The sequence below is a fragment of the Pelobates fuscus genome, chromosome 2 (assembly GCF_036172605.1).
Source record: "Pelobates fuscus isolate aPelFus1 chromosome 2, aPelFus1.pri, whole genome shotgun sequence".
Taxonomy (NCBI): domain Eukaryota; kingdom Metazoa; phylum Chordata; class Amphibia; order Anura; family Pelobatidae; genus Pelobates; species Pelobates fuscus.
The window spans coordinates 382,546,157-382,568,302 of record NC_086318.1 but is presented as its reverse complement, the minus strand read 5'-3'; the positions used below and the strand labels follow the sequence as shown (position 1 = coordinate 382,568,302).

Genomic DNA, 22,146 nt, shown 5'->3' with positions numbered 1-22,146 from the left:
ACACTTAAGACAAAGTAGGGACTACTTTGTGTTATTGAGGTTTCCTACGCTTTGACCAGCAGAGGAGCAAAGTGTGCTTCCTTTCCAGTGATCAATGCAATTTCCCCAGAATTCTCACCTTTAATCCATGATTTTACAAGGCTTCTTGACAGTATTCCCGAACGTGCTTTCACTTAGCCAGAACGCTGGTGAAACTACCGAGTTTTGTCCTGACAGAATGAGAACAGTTTCTCCATTCGTGTTAGGAAGCAATTCTGAACTTTCTAATGAATGAAGCTCAGATCCGATTCATGCCGCGGCTGCATCTTGCAGCTGCTTAGTAGATAACTCCCTAATTACAACGGTATCACTGAGCTATTTCCAAAAGGCTGAAGACCTATTTATTATTATTTTTTTATAACCATGAGTAGCCACTGATGCTCACTGTTTAATAGACATGCCCCTACTCGCAGTATAGCGAGTAGGGGGCAGAATTTACTAATACTAAATAATCTTTATAGTAATCCAATTTAGGTCTTTCAGCCATATCGGAGTTTCATTCATTCTAATTAAATTGTGATCTGAACAAAGTGCAGAATTTCATCCTAACACGAATGGAGAAACTGTTCTCATTCTGTTAGGACGCAATTCGGTAGTTTCGCCAGCGTTCTGTCTAAGTGACAGGATGTTCGGGAATACTGACTGGAAGCCTCGCGAGATCTTGGAGGAAAGGGAAAAATTGTGGGACAATTTCTCTGACCCCCGGAAATGAAGCACACTTTGCTCCTCCGCTGGTCAGAGATGGTCAGGAGTAGGAAACCTCCGTAAGACAAAGTAGTCCCTACTTTGTCTTATGTTTTAAAGAAAACTAGAGCAGACTGGAAGAAATGAAGAACAGATCTTGACAGAGGGAGAGAAGAGGAATCGGTTGGGGAAAGGTAAGTTCGGCATGACAGTGCCGCTTTAATTGCCTGTGAGATCAACCAAGGTCAAGAAGAAAAAGTTATGGGAGGTGTGTGCTATTAATGTTTCTTATTTGATCAGCGAGTCATGAACTTCCTTTCCTAAGATATAGCACAACAAAACAAGTGTATCGAGGAGGTGATCACAAACCTGCAGTGCAGTGACAGCTTGGAGTCTCCTCTTTCTTGTAATTGTTCTGTCCTGTATGTGAAGGAATATGGCTCTTTGCATTTTGACTGATGTAGTCGTTAGGGCGCACATACAAGGGGATGCTTTCAGGTTTCCTGTAATATCCTCTGGCCAGGTTCTTTCAACAGTTGGCATTCTGCTCCCATCTGTTCGTTTTGTCCTTGTTCTAAAAGACAAACAAAGCACCGGTTGGGTTAAAAGGTGATTTCCTGTGCTCCACAGAAAAACCATCGTTAACAGCTGCTTCCCAGCTACCTGCCAGATTGATTTATGGGATAAGATAGGGGAGGGGGGCGAGCACAAGCCTAGTCTAAACTAGATGTGTCTTCCTGTTATTATTACTGGCATTTATAACGTGCCAACAAATTCCGTAGCGCTATCCAATTTGGGAAAACGATTGTTGTATTTCTTGATACACGACTACAGTTTAGTGTATATGTATAAATAATATCCTGCTTACTCCACGCATGGGTGTAAGGGGGAAAACATTTTTGTATATATAAAAATCTATATATAATAATATATATAATATTTTATAGTCTGCCCTAGACCTTGAAAATTATCAATAATAAAAACAAAAATCTCAATTGGTAAGAATTAAAAAAAAAAAAATATTATCACACCTGTCTGTGCTTAAAGGGACACTATAGTCACCTGAACAACTTTAGCTTAATGAAGCCGTTTTGGTGTATGGAACATGCCCCTGCAGCCTCACTGCTCAATACTCTGCCATGTAGGAGTTAAATCCCTTTGTTTATGAACCCTAGTCACACCTCCCTGCATGTGACTTGCACAGCCTTCCATAAACACTTCCTGTAAAGAGAGCCCTATTTAGGCTTTCTTTATTGCAAGTTCTGTTTAATTAAGATTTTTCTTATCCCCTGCTATGTTAATAGCTTGCTAGACCCTGCAAGAGCCTTCTGTATGTGATTAAGGTTCAATTTAGAGATTGAGATACAATTATTTAAGGTAAACTACATCTGTTTGAAAGTGAAACCAGTTTTTTTTTCATGCAGGCTCTGTCAATCATAGCCAGGGAGGTGTGGCTAGGGCTGCATAAACAGAAACAAAGTGATTTAACTCCTAAATGACAGTGAATTGAGCAGTGAAATTGCAGGGGAATGATCTATACACTAAAACTGCTTTATTTAGCTAAAGTAATTTAGGTGACTATAGTGTTCCTTTAACTGTTACACCTGTCTTTGATAACATAGCTCAAATATTAGACAAAGGCAAAACTTACACATTGGCAAACAACTGCAAAATGCATTCAAACAAACAGCAGAAAATAAACAAAAAACCTATTATAAGATGCTTGCTACTCTGGTACGTGTAGAGTGAAATCTGTAACAACAAATGAGTGTAGTTTAACTTTCATATTTGTAATTTGTTGATTCTCAATTGCCAATCTTAAGAATGACCACAGCAACCTGAAGTTCAGAATGAGATTTAATAAGTGCATGTGTGTAGATGGAGCGATATATGAAATATCTGTGTTTGTATGATTGTATAATCTGTATTGCGTTCCTTAATCCCCGGTCCAAGAGCCAGAAAAAGATTCACATATTTTTGTCAATAAAACAGTTTTGCCTTCCAAGGTGTAACAAGGCTCATTTATAAAAGTCCCAATTTCTATTGACATCTACATCAAGCTGGTGTCCCTTCAAGTATTTGAAGTGGTCATGGTGCTTAGTCTGTACGCCACATTTCACAATGAAACACCGCACCACTGCCGGTGAAACTCCACTAAAGTGTCATTAGCAGGTCTGGCGCAAGTGTTATGAGCTAGCTTATGTTAATCCTGTGCATACTGGATGTCTCTAGTTGGCTCGCACAACATGTTGGCAACAGATGACCAATGGCGGTACAGGGGGCATTGATCTCACCAGATTTGGCTGTCAGGAGAACGTTGCCTCTATGCTGGAAGGCATGTTATTTATTTTATTAATTTGTTATCTATTGGATGCGGGGAGGGGAGGTAGGTGGGGCTGGAGACCATGACCGTAATGGTAACTCTAACCTAAAAAAGTGTTTATTAAAAGACTGGTTTTAGATGGAGTGACCCTCTAATAAATTTTCCATTTTCCCATGAACGGTATTAGGCAAATGCAAATTGAAAGTGTAGCATGTTTGTATGGGAGACGGTATATTTTATATTCTTCAACACGATCTGTAGTGGTTTCCTATAAAAAAATAAATACATTTTAAGTCTGCATCTTTCAGTGGATGTAATTTTGGCACCGATACTACAGTGGTGTTATGAAGTGCAAAGTGTCTTTCGTTTATTTTTCCCACTGTTGCCTTAAACTTTATCTGATGACATGGGAGTTCCCATTATAGGTTAGTGGGTTATTACATTAACTACATTTATGAGACCGTTCTGCATTTTTATAGTTTGAATACTTTGTTTATTATTCTTTCATTAATTCAGCAGGACCACAAACAGTCCTCTAATTCTAGGTTTTTATCTGTAAATATGAAAAGTAATTCAAAAACTGTATTGTGCATGAGCAAGTAAATCTCATGCAAATTACTATGTCAAATTATCATATTCATTATATTTTCTTCTTGTTTTTTTTGTTTTTATTTTTTGCATCACATTTGTTTAAATTTCTATTTTTTAAATTTATTTCCTCTTTCTTAAGAAGTACTTACACTTTCTGCAAGGGTAGCCTTATGCTAAATGGTGACCATTTGGGCCTATTGCTTTAGATCTGTTACCTGTCAAAGGGGCAATTTAGAGACCATAACCAGTCTTTCTGGTTTCAGCCAAACTGTTTTCAAATATTTTAACAAAAGATATGGGTTGTCTCTACACCCAAAGTACATCTGTCTGATGCTACAGCGATAATGCAAACGTTTTGGTTCCACATTATGCATAAACTATCCATACTTGGGCAGCAATCATACATTGTGAGCACTAGGCAAGCAGACCCCATATTTATGGATCAGCTTTTAAGCAGCAATGGTTTTGGTGCATACAGTATCCCTTTAATTACGGATTGGGTCATTACTCAATAAGTTAAACGAAAAAGATAATATGAATCCTTTAGAACAGTATCCGTGATTTCTATTTGTTTTCTGTTATGAACAAACAGAACATCTATCTTCACATCTGTTCTTACGGTTTCAGTGTTTAGTTTATTCGGTTATTGAATGCATGCTATTCTGTAAATTGGAGTGGCTTTGTGCAAAACCCTGATACTTGTGTTTTTGAGCTAGCATCCAAGATTCCAAATTCCCTTGGGCAGCTAGAGCTTGTTATGGTAACTGTTTTGTTTAATTTTGCTACGTTCCCAAACATCCTGTTTTCTGTCACGGCTGCTACTAAATAGTTTTGGGTTTTTTCCGGCTAATCTTCCCACTCTGCACCTGTACTATGGGGGTATGTCAGTTCATTCAACAAATAGGTAACAAAAAAAAATGTTCACTACAAATTTAACTTGTTTCCGCATTTTTTGTATGGAGTTTAACTACTGTATAGAAAGGATGCTAGGGTCAACTAGGTATTATTGCTAAAATAAAAATAAGTAAATATTGAACGCAGATTATTGCACTGTATATAGAATACATAATTTTATTGCACTGTAAAATTTGCTTACTTTTTTTTTTTCCTTGCGAGGACCAAAACAAGTAGAGATATGTGAAATAGTCTCTAACCAGGGAGTCAGACAACATGAAAAGGAAAACTAACGAACGGTTACAATGGGGTCAGGCCACTCAATAAAGTATAATATAAATATGATCAGTTGGCTTTGGTGCCATAGAGAAATATGGCCAAGCTGTAGACACTATGATTTTAAAAAGAATATAATAAAGTTAAAATAAAGCAATATCCAAGTGTCTCTAAACTGGCTTGAATCGATCAATAGAGTCTGAAGCCAGGTGAGAGATCTCCTAGAGTTGGCATACCTCAAGCAAGTAGGTAATAATTGGAGGGATAATGGATTTCCAGTTTTTCACTAGAAGCATTTTGATTGCTAAAATGATGACACAATAAACTGTTTGGTTTCGGATGTCGGGGGTATTAACCCAAAATAGTACATTGTATTACTCTTGGTAACCTCTTCCATTAGTCTGCATTTGTCCAGTAGTTCTATTTGGAATGTTCGAAGGGGGGGCATTTTATTTATATGTATTAAGGCCGTTTGGCCTGTATTTGTGGGAGGGGCTTAAATTAATTCACTCCCCTATATAAGGGACACCCCTTACTTGACTCATATCGATTGAGGTCAGCAGCAGAATGATTTCCACTTCCGGGTCATCCAGATGCCATTTTACCTGATTACTCCATGAGGTTTTCTAAGCAGAGCTGTGTCAGGAATCCAGCCACAGGCTTTTCTGGCCTACCACCTTCTTTCTTCAATCCATCACCGTGGATGGTGTCCAAGTGACTCACAAACTGTAAGTCGACCTACCCGTTACGCCAGGCATCAGTCCCACGGCACCATGCACGGGTCAGGTCCTAACTTTACGGCTGCATTTTGTCTAAGTCTGTTCTAAAACCATTGCAAGTTCAAGCATATCATTCGTTTAAACCCCCTACTGGTCTTTGGGTGTACTACAGGCTTCTTAGACATTATCGCATTTCATGTACAAACCAACGAACCACTGCATTTTCGCCTACACACTGACCCCTACCGGTCATTCGGTGTACTACAGGCTTTTCAGACATTATTGCATTTCATGTACAAACCATCGAACCACTGCATTTTCACCTACACACTGACCCCTATCGGTCATTCAGTGTACTACAGGCTTCTCAGACATTATTGCATTTCATGTAAAAAACAACCAACCACCGCATTTTTCACCTACACACTGACCCCTTTCGGCCATTTGGTGTACTACATCCGTCTTAGACGTTTTTTGCATTTTCATGTACAAACAACTAAACCACTGCATTTTCACCTACACACTGACCCCTACCGGTTTTTGGTATACTACAGGCTTCTTAGACATTATTGCATTTCATGTACAAATCAACGAACCACTGCATTTGCGCCTACACACTGACCCCTACTGGTCATTTGGTGTACTACAGGCTTCTCAGACATTATTGCATTTCATGTACAAATCAACGAACTGCATTTTCACCTACACACTGACCCCTACTGGTCTTTTGGTGTACTACAGGCTTCTTAGATATTATCGCATTTCATGTACAAATCAACGAACCACTGCATTTGCGCCTACACACTGACCCCTACCGGTTATTCAGTGTACTACAGGCTTCTCAGACATTATTGCATTTCATGTACAAACCAACAAACCACTGCATTTTTCACCTACACACTGACCCCTATCAGTCATTCGGTGTACTACAGGCTTCTCAGACATTATTGCATTTCATGTACAAACTAACAAACCACTGCATTTTTCACCTACACACTGACCCCTATCAGTCATTCGGTGTACTACAGGCTTCTAGGACATTTTTGCTTTTCATGTACAAAACAATAAACCATGGCATTTTCGCCTACATGTTGACCCCTACCGGTCAATCGGTATACTACAGGCTTCTCAGACTTTATTTCACTTCATAAGCAAACAAACTAACTACAGCATTTTCGCTTTTATACTGACTCCTATCTGTCAAACGGTAGGATTAACCCCTTAAGGACATATGACATGTGTGACATGTAATGATCCCCTTTTATTCCAGAAGTTTGGTCCTTAAGGGGTTAAAGGGTATTTTAACATACAATCAGCATTTCTGACCCCTACTGGTCAACAGCAAAACTGTCTTCACATGTCATATACAATTTACCAGCCAATATAAATTACACATAAGATTGTTTTAAACATAACCATAAATTAAACTCCAGCACGGGCTCAACTTCAGGTTTTATTCACAATAATTTACATTTCACATCAAGACCAACAGTGGTTCTATCAACACTGCCACCTACAGGTCTGTCAAGTACGTTGACAATTTTCATGGGGTTTTACAAACACCAAAACACTGACACCTATAGGTCAACAGACAAACAACATTTCACATACCAATCAGTATCCAACTGCACTGCCACCTATAGGGCACTCTGCAGATCTCCAGTGCACTTGCATTTTGCAACACCATGTTCACTGACCCCTGCCATTCAATAAGACATACAACAATTCACTTAGCAAGTACTATATCAAACATCTGGTATAAATACATATATTATTACACAGTAGCAGACACATCTGTATATACGTAACTGGTAATATAGTTCACATACATTTTTCACAGCACGCTGCTCACACAACAGGCTTTCCCCTAGCAAGGGGACATACAACTTACAAGGTGGGGACAGACCACCTTTTCACTTGTACATACGGCACTTAATGGGTTAAGATTGATACATATTTAACCAGTATGGCTACGATGTTTAATATTTACACATCACGGCACTTTACTTTTCACATATACTGTACGTATTAAGATAAGCTTGGTCTATGCCACATTTCCTTATGCCATACGGTTTTATCCATTCAGGTTACAGTTACTACTAAAAACCTATACGGATTGTCAGGTTCAATACCATACTACCAGGTACATACCCCTGCTCACGTAGTTTTTCATCTCTTACCTTCCCTGGAATAGTAATAGTGTACTGGCAATTAGGGTTCTAGGGCCCAATAGGTATTACCCCCTTTTTTCTCTGCATTATGCTTCGGTTAGTGGTCCCGCGAGGCCAACACCCCGCCTCACTCGTCGGAGGCATACACCCCTCGGGCCACTCATGAGCTAGCCGCCTCGCATTGTATCATAGAGAGGGCCTCACCTGTCACTCCCCTTCCTATTTTCTGGTTACTGTCACCGAGAGGCCAACAACCTGCCACAACATTCAGTGGCCACACAAAATCCCCTCGCGCCAAGCATAGATAGAGCCTCTCAAGCCACTTGGCAACTAGCAGGGCCTCACCAGTCACCCCAAAGAAAAAAAAAAAAAAAAAAAAAAAACACCAAGCCTAATCGTTTCGCCTTACGGCTTAGCTAGCAAGCCAGTACAAGAACCCTGGGTACAAATAATAATTGCAATCTTTATTGTTATTTAAGTATTTCTCCAAAAGATGGTGAAGAATCACCTCTTCCTAGCACCCTGGCTAGAATTGATACACCTTCAAGCAGAGGAGATGTTGCTAGTCCAGCAGCAATCAGATCCTGGACGATCCCACACATTACCACCGACCTAAGGAGGTGACAAATACCCTACCCTGCTACAGCAAGGAAAGCAGAGTTATTCAAACTCCTCCATACATCAACGGACAACACGAAGGCAGGGGAAGGCCCAGCTACATCAACTCAGGTGACACCCAGGCTATGCTAGCCACACTCATAAACTCATGAGCCCCCCCAAAAAATAAAAAAAAATTTATGATAGACTGGCAATCTCGAGTTGGTCACCACAGCCCTCACAAGGCTGGGCCTCACGCTACTCTACAACCAGCACCAACCGAAACTTGGTTACCTGGTACAATCAATTCTTATGACACACAAGACGTTAACCCTGCACGTATGATCCCAGCACATTGGGGAAGCAAGGCATATATATGTATGATGATGTATCTGTGATGGTCAGATCCAGGGATTCCAGGTAAATCGGGAACTGACCATCCCTTGGTTGGGTTGGCATTTTGGAATATGTAGAGATGTTTATTTGTGCAGGTACCCATACAGAAGGGAGTTTGTCCCAAACAAATGGACGAGCACTCTCAGGCTCCAGGTACCAGCACCTCTGAACTACCAGAGACCATTGATATGAGTAGTTGCATTGCATATAGACTGTTGCATATATGTTCAAATGGTTCAGGGCACATGACAAACCATGTGTCCCAATACAACTTACAAATAACGTACTCACCATCTGTACACACTAATGCATTTTCAACACTACTGACTCATCACCCTTCCAGACTTGTAGTAGATTTACTAAAGCTTTGGAGCTTCAAAGGGCTCCCATACAGGTATCATAAACACACCTTCAAGGAATATAGCATGCCCTCACTTAGTCAGCACAACAAAACCATTGGCTGTAAACACACTCATAGCAAAGATTTGCAGAAGGGTCTTCCAATCTCCACCATTTACAGCATGGCACCAAACACAAACATATTGGTATTGTCACAAGGAATCTTCCCTTAAACAAAGACTAACCGTAGCCTTATTGGCACCACACACCTCGGCTACCCCAAGTCTCAACTCCCTCATACTCTCCGAGGAGTTTTCTTACTATCCAACACCATTGATCTACCTTTACAGCTATCACTCAAGCATGGGTTGAAGCTTGATTAAGGAAGACCAATATCATCAACGCAGTAAACGGCTACCATCTACCCTACACACTGGCACTTACATGGCATAAATTGGGCAATCCTTTCCCTGCTCAACTTTCGAGCTACAGATTAGCCTACTATCGATATTTCGCAGATACTCTGTGCTGGTTATGATAACATATCCAGAGGCCTTACAGTCATACACTATCTAGAAGACTTCTTGTTGATCAAAGATAACATATTTTTCACTAGAAGCCTCACGGCAGCTTAGTCTGGTTGACCACTTGGGCGTCCCAGTACCCCATAAGAAACAGAAGGCTCAGACACTATCATCACATTACTGGGCATATGACTTGAGTCGGCATCCATACACGCAAGTTACCACAAGACAAATAGGGAACATTCTCAACTACATCAATCACTACCTCCTGCTTAGTACTTACAACTGCAAGGAACTACAATCCCTACCAGGTTCCTTAATTTTGCCATGCCAATCATACCACAAGACCACGCTTTCACATCCAGAGTACTTTCCCCTTTTTTCCACACTTCCAACATGACGATCAGAGGATGTCCCTAGACTGTTGGCCATGGCATCCAGGTTTGGAAATTTTCCCACCACCTCAGCCCCTTTGGGAGAACTTCCCAATTGTAGCCGCTGCTGTGGCATGGGGTAAATCATGGTCAGGGTCATCAATCCGTTGTTACTCAGACAACTAGGCACATGTCATATCATCAACAAACGCCACTACTCATCCATAAGGTCATGATATTTCTGGGGAACTCACTTGGTTGGCCACTTATCACATTTCACTTTCATGTACCGGACGGGGGTATACATCCCTGCCGACAATTGTCTCATTTATATTCCAGGCATGTTCATCATACGCTTCCTACAGCCGCCCATACAGTCACGGCCACTCTTTCGTTCCAGAGACAAAATCATGGATTAGACATACTCATGCAGCATAGCATGCACTATCCCACCTAGCACTTTCGTCCCATACTTGTCTGAATGCATAACACAGCTTTTTACCTGGCTTAAAGAATCTTATTGGAACACAACATAGCTCAACCTGTGTCATAACATTTCTCCTAGGTTTTGCTTCTTTTTGCCACCTTAAACTATCTCACACACCATTAATTATATATTTTACAGGCATTCAACAACACAGGATAACCTATGGCCAAAACTACCATAACTTCATGCTATCATACCAGACAAGAATATACTCAGAGGTTTTCAGGAATCCATTCCCCCATGATACTTTCAGAGATTACCAATAGCCATCCAACTTTTCATCCTTATCGGACCTATTAGATCTACAACCATTCAATTATACACCAAGTCGGCCATTACCAGCCATGCACATTGCCTTTTATGCCTTTCTCGGGCCAGAGAATCCACTACCATCACCACCACTCAAACAGATCATTGTCTTCAACGATCCCACGTACGTAAACACATATATCATTACCTATTGGCTCTACCACATTCCGAAATGAGTCAACACGGACCAACAGTAGAGATAACATACTATCCTACCCACAACAAATGGTGTCCACTTTCGGTCCTAGATTCCTACCTTCAAAATTCTTCCAGGAATTAAATACTGTAATGCATTTAAGGAAATGTCTGGTTAATTTGTATATATTTGTTGACTGTATTAAATCTTTGATTATTCATTTTTGCCCTCTTTATTTACAGGCCTACCGTATCGTCGGTCTCGGCACACCACAACCGACTTGCTCCCTTTATACTATCCTACGCTTATGCTGGATCCTTACTCCATATACGGCTATTTGCCCCTTACACAAGTATTAAGGCCGTTTGGCCTGTATTTGTGGGAGGGGCTTAAATTAATTCACTCCCCTATATAAGGGACACCCCTTACTTGACTCATATCGATTGAGGTCAGCAGCAGAATGACCCTCCCACCCACTCCTCATTTCAACACTTTCTCTTTTCTTTCCATTTACTTTACTTTCTTACTCCTTGGTGGGCCCTCTTTATTTACAGGCCTACCGTATCGTCGGTCTCGGCACACCACAACCGACTTGCTCCCTTTATACTATCCTACGCTTATGCTAGATCCTTACTCCATATACGGCTATTTGCCCCTTACACAAATATATATATATATATATATATATATATAGTCCCATTTTATTTGAGATGACAAATTATTATTGCTTTGGAATACTCTTTAGCTGTATTCTTTATAAACCACCTCTCAAGTCTTTGTTTGGTATGCAATCTAATACTTCTAATTAAAATGTCACATAAAAACGTATAAATTACGTTTTACTCTAAGATCAAGAATACTCTAAGATAGTGAGTTCAGTAATCCCTCAAGGATGTACAGCAGTCTTCCTGGGCAGAGGCCTAGAGAGAAAGTACTGCAGTAGAGTAATCACCCCAAAAGAAGGTAAATTTGAGACTATATCTAGCTAAATTATCATTTCTTGGTGCAGGGTATGTGTAGAGATTGCAAAATGGCAACTGAATTGCATTTTTGTTTAATATATAGAAGGAAATAAAAGCCTTATTTTGTATTAGATAGTTGTATAAGATAGTTGCCCTGTGTAATGCTATTCTATATGACTTCTAACAAAAAAGATTGCAAATCTGTAGATTATCACTTTTTTTTTTTTTGCTTTTCCCACCCACGTAAACAGTAAGCCTATACAAAAAAATGTATAAAGTTGTTCCCCTGCAAGACTCTGCTCTATTCCTGAAGGTTACTGAGCATGCTGTGCTTACAATTACCGAGAGTAGTCCTCTCTTGCCAGTGACAAGACGATGATTGACAACTTCCTGTTGGCACTGTATAATGTATTCCTATTCTTTTCTTTTCAAGTGTACAGATCAGATTTATCCAGAGAGGGAGCAGAATAACTGTACTAATAAGAGCTTAGGAAATCTTCGTTTTGTGTCCCGATTACAAAATAGTTTAAAAATCCCAGTTGTACGCACTTACAAACTCCCAACAGACCACGCTGCATTTCACTGTAACATGAAATTATTACATACTGTTAGTTTTACAAAATGTCTAAAGGAGAAACCGGATTTGCAAACAAAGTAATTTTCCAGATTCTTGAAGATTGAGTTGATCTGTCTTTTGGGACTGGCTGAGGTCTTTTGCTATAATGCAACATTAAACCATAGATTATATACCATTTTTTTAACTAGATGCAATGAAAGCATATACAATGGAGTGTTTGTACATTAAAGTTTTTTTCATACAGTATGGATATAATCAAGATTTGCTTATATGACTTATTCCCTCCCATGTGAATTTCTGCATCCCATATTTATATAACCTTAGAGCTTCCTCATAGGAAAGTAATGCATCAATGCTTTCCTATTGGGTTTTGCGACATGAGGACGTCCAGCGATGTCTCACAGAATTAAAGAGACCATATAGTCACCAAAACAACTTTAGTTTACTGAAGCAGTTTTGGTGTATAGATCATGCCCCTGCAGCCTCACTGCTCCATTATCTGCCATTTAGGAGTTAAATCACTTTGTTTATGCAGCCTTAGTCACACCTCTCTGCATGTGACACAGTCCTCTTAAAAACTTCCTGTAATGAGTCCTCTAATGCTTCTACTTTCTTATTGCAAATTGTGTTTAATTTAGAATTTCTGATCTCCTGCTTTCATAAGTTTGCAAGACCCAGAGTAATTAAAGTTCAATTTACAGAGCAGGAGAAAGTAAGTTACATCTGATTGAAAGTGAAACCATTTTGTTTACATGTAGGCTGTGTGAGACACAGCCAGGGGAGATGTGGCTAGGGCTGCATAAACCGAAACAAAAGTGATTTTACTCCTAAATGGCAGAGAATTGAGTAGCGAGACTTCAGAGGCTTCAACTATACACTAATAACTGCAAGTTATTTTGGTGACTATAGTGTGCCTTTAAACTACGTGAAAGCGCAGGAAGTGCCTCCAGTGTGTGCCTGGTAGACTGCCACTAGAGGCAGTCTTAATCGTGCAATCAAAACATTGAAGTTTTTCTAAAACTGCAGTTAATTACATTGCAGGGTTAAGTGACCTAGGACAATGGACCTAGACCACTTAAATGAGATGAAGTGGTCTTCGGGCCCATAGTGTCCCTTTATAAGCCTTTGGACTATACAGTCATTGTATTTTTTGGTATATTTTTATCTGCTTATTTTTGTGGGTAGAGGGTCATTATCAATTTTGTAAAAAAAAAAAAAAAAAAAGGTTTTCAATCATTCTTCATGAAGGCAGAAGCATTTCACAATTTTGCACCATTCTAAGGTACAAGTCCCTGAACTTGCTATGAGCCGAATAGAAGTTATGACCAGAGAGATTTGAAATCAGCCGTTCAGTTGCATGCACACGTAGACACTGCATATAAACATGGGAAAAATTCACTGATGTTAAGTGCTCAGGTTAGAGAGAGCAAGTGCCTGTAATCTGCACTTTAACCCTTGTATTGCTGGGTTAAACGAGTCCAACTGTTCAGACTCCTTATACCATAAAAAAGGTCCCTTGCTGGCCAAGCTTGTCCCGGGCAGATTGTTGGATTTTGGGGATTTGCACTAAAAGCAGAAACTTTAAAGGTATATTATTTATATACTCTCTCATATATTTAGATTATTTGTTCTGTCCTACATTATAAAACAAATGGCATTCACAGGCAGCCTGGAGGGCCAATTTAAAACCTAGAGTAGCTACAGAGGATGCCTGATTGTTAGAGTAAGGGTGAATACCACATTTGTGCAAAATCTGATATCTGTGAAAAGCCTGTGTACAGTACTAGTGAAAGCTCTTCCATTAAAAACCATTTGGAGCACTCACTACCACGCTGCTTTCAGCTGCGTATCGACGTGTGTGTGCGGTGCGCGCCATATAGGTCACATATTCAGCCATTTCCTGATTGCTGTAGCATTTAGTGGATTCTGGGAATTTCTTAGTGTGGTCCAATTATTATTAATATTATTATTATTTTTTAATATAAAGGCTGTTTTGATGCAAAATAAGTGCCCCAGTCTTCTGTGGAGTGACATATTTAAAAAATAAAATGAAAAATTTAAATGTAAAAAAAATGTAAGGGCTTGATTTTAATTCCCACTAAGGTGGTGTATATACTGTCACAGTGATGTCAAAATTAATTCTACTTGATATTGTGACATTAAGTGAATTCCTCAAATTTTGTGTTGAAGTGTAAGTGTATTCTAAGCATTTAAGTTACATCAGCTGTTGAGTTCTATTTTAAGGCTGGCTTCCAGTGAGAATAAAGGCTGGTGATCTCAACGGTCTATAAATGACCCCTGTCAGACATTAAAATACCAGCTCTACATGTAGTGTGGGAATAGACTGTGTTGAATACTGTCTCTGGAATTCATGTTGGGTTTTTTTTTTGTTTTTGTTTTGTTTTTCCTTCAGCTGCAGCATCTCCAGTTGTTTTTAAAGGACAATAATAGTAAAATATAAGTGGGCTTTTTTAATATATGTTCAGTCGTATTCTCAATTTCTTAAGACCTAGCTCTCAAAGGGACACCAGCATAATTTATATAAACCATCTAGATAAAAATGCTCTCCATACATCATGCTTCCATGATTGTGTTTATAAGGAGGACAATTATATAGCCTTTATGACTGCATTTGCTCACTGGTATAAAATCATCGCTTGAGTTAAAGAAACCAGAAAATGCTCATTTCAACATCCTTGGAAAGTGTCAGTGTGCTTGAAACTACTGTATTCCCATGCCAAGCTATAAAGTGTTTATTTCGAACTGGAAATCAAAATTTCTTTGTAAATTTGGCACTGGTTATTCTAGTGGTGTTTTATATTGTAAAAAAATTTACAACACTTACATTATAAACCTTTTATTTTTTTTACCTATCTGTGTATATAATCCTAAAGCTTTTAGCAACACAATCATGTATTTCTATCAGGTTTTTTTTTTTTGCTTAGATTTAGGAACCCCCCTCCCATGAAAATAAGTTACCTAACATTTTTCTCCTCGCCATGGCTGTTCTCTGTCCCTGGCTAAATTCATCGTTACTGATGATTTCAGACAGTCCAATCCTTCTCCATAGAAGGCCACTGGGGGGTTGCCTAAAACGAAAAAGCAGTAGATCCCTAGATACTTCCTAAACTATAGCCACTGTACAGTGATGCTTTGCCAGCCTTTGGAATAGCAGGAAATGACATCTGGGGAATCTTATTTTGGGGTCCCCTGGAGTTGAAGCCCAGTCTCATTCTAACCTAGCTTTCAATATTACCGTGGCTTGATTTGTTAGATGGGCATAATGGGATAATCATTTCGTAGCATTTTTCACATTCTGTGTAATATCACTTTAGCTGAATGAAGGTAGTTGCAATGCATGCGTTTTTTTGTAAGTGAAATTTAAATATCTTTTAAACACTGTGGTCGAAGAGATACTGTGTACACGAACAAGCCATAGAGCAAACAAGATTCTGGTTGTAGAATTAGTTATGGAGTATTGTTACGTTGCTGATAGAATTCCTGCGTGTCCTCTGTAATCACCAAAGGAAACATTCATACATTAAAAGTGCAGTGGGCTTGCGAAGTAAAAAAAAAACTGATCACTGCTTAGCTAGTGAATGTGAAATGATTAGAGGTTTGTCCTATGTAGGGGCATGTGAGATCCGACGGCATGCACACCTGTCCTATCAATACAGACCTTCAAGTCAAGCAGCTGTTGCCGATCCAACTTATGTTTGTGTTTTAAAAGTATTCCCTGTTTGTTATAGAGGTCGAGAGATGAAAGCCCCTGTCATTCCAATAATCGACTTCTCTCGTGTTTGACCTATTACCGCTGTTATGCTGACTATTTGTTTGGCAACAATAGGCTAGTGATAGTTTTGATTACACAAAAATCTTCTGTTCTTGTGACATTGTATGATTTTATTCTCAGTGTAAATCTTCCCAACTCTCTGGCACTTTCAACCGTGATTTTGTTTTGTTTTTTTGTCCTTCAGTATGAGTTTATTCTTTCAAAGAAAAAGGCAACAAGGGTATAGATGGGGGAAGCTTATAACCATGAGAGAGGATAAAAATATGTAGCGTGCATAAAGGGTGGAGAGATAAAATATAAAAGGCAGATTTTAAGGGGAGTTGTGACATATGGAGAAAAAAGGGGAAATGTGGGGCACTGATGTTAAAGGAGAGGGGAGAGGTGGCAGGGAAAAGCGTGAGATCACAGATTAATGGAGCGTTCAGATTTCTCAAATCATTGTGTATATGATGTATGCATCTATTTAGTGTTTTCTCTGAGATGTAATAAACCACAAGACTGAAACTTTTTTATGGAGGTCTCTAGAATCCCAATACTTCAGCACTATAAATCTTTTTTTTTTTTTCTTTTTTTTTGCTTATACGATTCCTTGATTTGATAGCTTGAGGGATTATCTCCCCAATTCAGTTAGCTGCCTGTTGCCAGTATGCCTGTTTATTCAATAGGCTCTTTTTGCTCTTGCATCCGTGGCCGGTCCCTGCACCCTCTATAGCTGGGGTTCCCAATAGGTAGATTCCCCAGATGTTTAAAACTACAGCTTCCACAATGCTTTGTCATTCTAAAGACATTCTGAAAGCATCATGGGAGTTGTATGGGGAAAAAAAGCCACATGCACAAGCTCTCTGCTTGAATCAGAGGCTTCTCAACGAAAGTCATGGCCTGGGGTTAAAGATATACCCCAATGAAAAAATTCAATTCAATGTATACATGTTTTTTCATTGTTATATCCAGTAAATAAAAAAAACTAAACTGAAATCTTCATATGAACTTTCACGTCTTAGCTTGCATTCTTTTTAATCATACAGTGTCCCATAGGTCCATGTTTCTATTAATCTGATTATGCTACGCTGAGGGATGTAATGGGCTGGGCAATGCATTCCCTGAGGTTAATTCTGACTTTTCACCCAGTGTTGGTGAAAGGATAGAACAATCGGTCTATCTGTCATTTAACATTTCCTGGTTACATAGTAATATAGGTTGAGAAAAAGACTAAAGTCTATGAAGTTCAACCTTTTACACATATCTGTAGGTTGGTATATGTAAAAACTGTATTATATAGAAATAATATCCTTATATAGTCTAATTCTCTGTGGTAGGTGGGTTATTTTTTGGGCGGGGGGTGATTTGTTTTTAGATTTGTGGTTTATTTCAATTTTTTGGTGGGGGCGGCTGGATGAGGCAATATATTTCTAGCTATCCACTATAATGAATGTTCTCAGCCTAGCACTTGCTCCCTATTAAGAAAAGTGAATGAAATGCATGTCTCTTTTTCACTCCCCTTTTCAGTGGGAAACTGAAGATAGGCAAAGCACCCAGTCTCAGGCTTCCTGGTTGAAACCTTGGACACAGAAATGCAGGGGCTTGCAGACTTTAAGGTTAAACCGTTCATTAAGAATTTGAACCCTTCCAGTAAGCCAGAGTCCCAGACCTGATTGCACCATCACAACTTCACTGCTAAAGTTGTTATGGTGCCCACATGGTCTTATAAAGGAAAGTTACTTTTTGTATATTAATCTAGGTTCACTTAAGCTACTCTAACCAATAGAGGAATGCACGCAGAAACGCTAAAACCTCTGAAACACTTTTATAATACCATAATGTCCTGCATTCTACTGCAAATTTGCTGGGAGAGTTTGTGTGTGTGTGTGTGTACATTGCATGATAGGATACTGGCAATTCACATTGTATATTCCAGGCAGAGCCTTGACAGCTTTACATATGCTGGAAATAAAGTGCACAACTCCTAGCTAAACTGCTCCCTTTTTAATTAAGACAAGCCAAAGTTTTCTGAAATGCTGCAGTTTTTACGCTGGTCTCTAGATATGGGATAGACAGGGTGAAGGGAAGCTTTCCCAACTTGTTTTCTTAATCCGTACTTTGGACAGATTCCTAGGCCACAACGTAACAATAATAAAGCAATGAATACTTCTTACTGGCTCATTCAGGTTATTTTAGATAATCCCACTCCTTGTTTACCATGCCCACAGCTATCTTTGCATGTGGTGGGAGAAGGGAGTATGTTTCCTTTCCACTGCTGGTGGCCTTCGCCTCAAATGTTCCAATAAATTCTGCTCTTTTAAAGCACAGATGACAAGTTATGATTCACGGGTGGAGTGTAATGTACAGACTTGGATTTCCATGTATGTGTTGTTGCAGATCTGTAGAAAGGTGCAGTCATTCTATTTTTATGCTCCGTTCAATGAAGGAGCTGCTTTGTTGCACATGTAATCTGATTGCTAGCATGTTCTCTGCAGCCTGCTACATCAATGCGCCTGATTAACATTCAACATATATCTTAGCATCTCTATCTTTAAAGGGCACGCTCGGCCCCAGTTCTGGTGCATAGGGCCAGTCTCTGCAGCCTAAGCAATGTAGACAGACCATTTACATCTGTCCCTAAAGCTGATCCTAGTGGCTGTCACACATACAGCCACTAGAAGCCCTTCCTGGTGCGGTGTTATCTGAATTGAAATTTGGTTTATTTTTCACCAGAACCTAAATTGTACTTTAAAAATATTTGCATCAAAATAGTATTTAGTAAATAGCATGTGTGTGTCCCCTCCACCTTCTAGTGTAGCTCACCTAAATTCTTGCATGGAATCTATATCATTTGGCATGTAGTTGTGGGCCAGCTTGATACATTTTGTGAATAATTCTCACACTTTTTGGCAGAGCTCAGTTATATGTCTGAGTGTATAACAGAGCCCCTTAGCAATAATATTTAGTTATCCGTATTCAAACTACAATAAATATGTTTAGAAATCAGTCTGTAAATAAGATGGCTTTCTAAATTACATTTTAGTTGCATAAATGTATTAAGTCCCCCAAAATTTCTCAGACCAGCCTTACTCCTGGCCACACACCCCACTCACACCAATAGATTTTAAGTAACCCTCTTTATCCATTTGAAATATTTGGATGTATGGCTTTCAACACCTGGGTCATAATAAATTCCATGTTTATCATTATCGTTGCGCACACACACTATATAATACATTGGTTGGGATCCTCTGACCTAAAACAGTGTGTTAGAAGCTTGGAAATCCCTTCAAAATATGCCTTGGTCATACCTGGCAACTTTTGTGACCCTCTGTCTCTCTTTTCAGACTGGCACCGATAGTTCATCAAACTCCTCGCAGAAGAGAGAGCCACCGGTCAGAACAATTGCATCTCCTCTGCCAAGCGGACATTGCCGGTATAGCCCCCTCAGCCATATTGATACCTATGGCTTGGACCAGTATACCTCAGAACCAGTAAGTGTTTATTACTAACTTACTACCTACTGTAAAAGCACATGAACACGGTGTGTATTCCTTGGCAATAATAGAACTGGCCCAAATGCTGCTTGAGTATTTTGATGGCAGATATCACATTATATAGTGCTGAGCGTTTCAAAGTAACCCTGTTTAACTGTTTGTTTGTTTTTTTGTGTTTGTTTGTTTTTCTCCAAAATGACGTTTTTGTTCTACTTTACCTAAGCAAAAAATATAAGTAGTCTTAGGAACAAACAAAATAATAAAATCATGAAAATTACATTTTAGCTCCGGTGTGTCCACACCATCATACGCGATGGTTTATTCTGGCATTGCAATGAGTACTTTTTAAGTTCTAGTTATGGGAACCCATTTGCATCTGTGGTGTACTGAGGTGTAATATTGACTTGTTACTGTGTTTGCTTCTCCTGTTTTTTGGAACAGAAATAAAACCTTGTTTATAATGACACTTGGCATTATATTTTTGATGTCTCTGAATTTAGCGTATTGAGGCTAACTGCTTTCATCCAGCTTGATAATGCAGAATGTATAGGTATACAGATATCAAGATTGATTCCCCTCAACCTTGTTGGCACCATAACGTTTGTGCTGCACTCTAGTGCCTTTGTTGCTTAAATTCTTAAAGTGCCCAATCAGTTTGATTGTGAGCAGATTCTAAAACCCTAGTTTTTTTGTTTGTATTTGTTTTGGCAAGTGTAGGTATCAGTTTTGGACATTCTTTAGTAATAAGCATCTCCTATTGTGTCTTTCAGTCATTGCCTAGACCACCTAGGCACGTCAGCTTTCCAGACGACGACGATGAAATTGTTCGGATCAACCCAAGGGAAAGGAACTGGCTTACTGGCTATGAGGACTATCGCCAGGCGCCCATCCATCGAAAATACACAGATCCAGAGAACACGGACTCTTACGTTCGTTTTGACAAAAGTGAATCTTCAAAACACGATTATAATTACCCTTACGTAGACCACTCTGATTTTGGCGTGTGCAAAACCATGAAGGGTTCAGTCATTAATACCCAGCCACCTAGGTGCAAGTCCAGGAGAAAAGATGGAGAGCGGTCAAGATGCGTGTATTGCAGGGACATGTTTAACCATGACGAGAATGGTCGGGGGCAGTGTCAGGATGCCCCAGATTCAGTCCGAAACTGCATCCGTCGAGTCAGCTGTATGGGATTTGCAGACTGTGTGCTTTACCACTGTATGTCTGACTCTGAAGGGGATTACACAGACGCTTGTTCTTGTGACACCAGTGATGAAAAGTTCTGTCTGAGGTGGATGCTCCTTATTCCACTTTCCATCGTTGCACCAGGGATGTGTTGTTACCTTCCCCTACGCGCTTGTTATGACTGTGGTGTTATGTGCGGGTGCTGTGGAGGGAAGCATAAAGCGGCAGGCTGACCATGTGCAAGCTGGGAATTTTCCATCTGTGCGTCTTTTCTGATCGATTGGGGATCACCTCTGCATTAAACAATCAGTTGGATGCTTTCCGCCCTGACCTGAACACAGTTGTACTTAAAACCCCAGCGAGTTCAGATGGAGTTTCTAACAAACTCATTTTAAATTTCAGAAAGGATTGGCAAAGGAAAGGCATTTTGAGGAGTTACTGTTGCCAGTGAGAAACCAGATGTATAATATGAAACCTGAAGATGGGGAAAATACTAAATATTTCAATCTTTGTGAAAAACAAAATGTCATGTGTAAATAGAGATGGCACTTCCAGAAAAGTTCTGCTTGATCCCTCTGTTAAGGCTGATTTGACTAGCTTCTGGAAGGAAAGAAAAAGGGTTTTAATACGTTAAATAAATCCCCTCCCCTTATAAGTATTTTAACCTGCAGCCAGATATTCTGTACTTATCTACTATAACGTAAGGTATTAAGAGTACAATAATGCAGTTTTGCTATTTGTCTATTATGCCAAAACCAATTATTTATGCATATATAGTATTCGATGTCCATTATCATTTCTTTTTGTAAAAAAAACAAAGGGGGGAAAAAAATATTTGGGGCTTTTTTTCTTATACATGGTCTTTTTCTGGTCCGGATAATTCTTATGTGCTACTTCAGCATAGACATAAACTGCATTTCTTAATTTATATGACATATATTGTAAATTCCAAAAATATTTTCACCTTTAGGCTACATAACGTGGCAAGGTTTGCACATAATTGTAATTATAGGGATTTTGTTAACTATGTGAGTTTTTGTTTGAATTTTTTTTTCTTCTTCCATGAGCATATTTACGTAAAAGCACTCCTTATTTTTTTTTTTTTTTTTTTTTTTTTAATTTGTTAAAAATTACCGCTTTAGAATAATCCTGTAAAGGTCCTTGTAAGTTCCATTTTATTTTTGGCAGGCGGTCCTTTTCTATAGAAGGCTGGTGCAGCTGCAAACAATTGGGCAAATTTAATTATTTCCCTGGTTTGTAAAAAAAAAATGTATTGTTTCCTTTATAAAAATTT

At 39.2% G+C, this 22,146-nt stretch overlaps 1 protein-coding gene across 1 annotated transcript in view; it reads left to right on the top strand.

The window, feature by feature from the left end:
* SPRED2 (sprouty related EVH1 domain containing 2) overlaps window positions 1-21,685 on the top strand; it is an 88,549-nt gene extending 66,864 nt beyond the window's left edge. Inside the window, exons 5-6 of the mRNA XM_063441416.1 lie at window positions 19,518-19,664; window positions 20,438-21,685. Of these exons, the coding sequence (XP_063297486.1) occupies window positions 19,518-19,664; window positions 20,438-21,085 (795 nt within the window). The 3' untranslated portion in view covers window positions 21,086-21,685. The remainder of the gene's footprint in view (window positions 1-19,517; window positions 19,665-20,437) is intronic.
* Window positions 21,686-22,146: the final 461 nt, after the last annotated feature.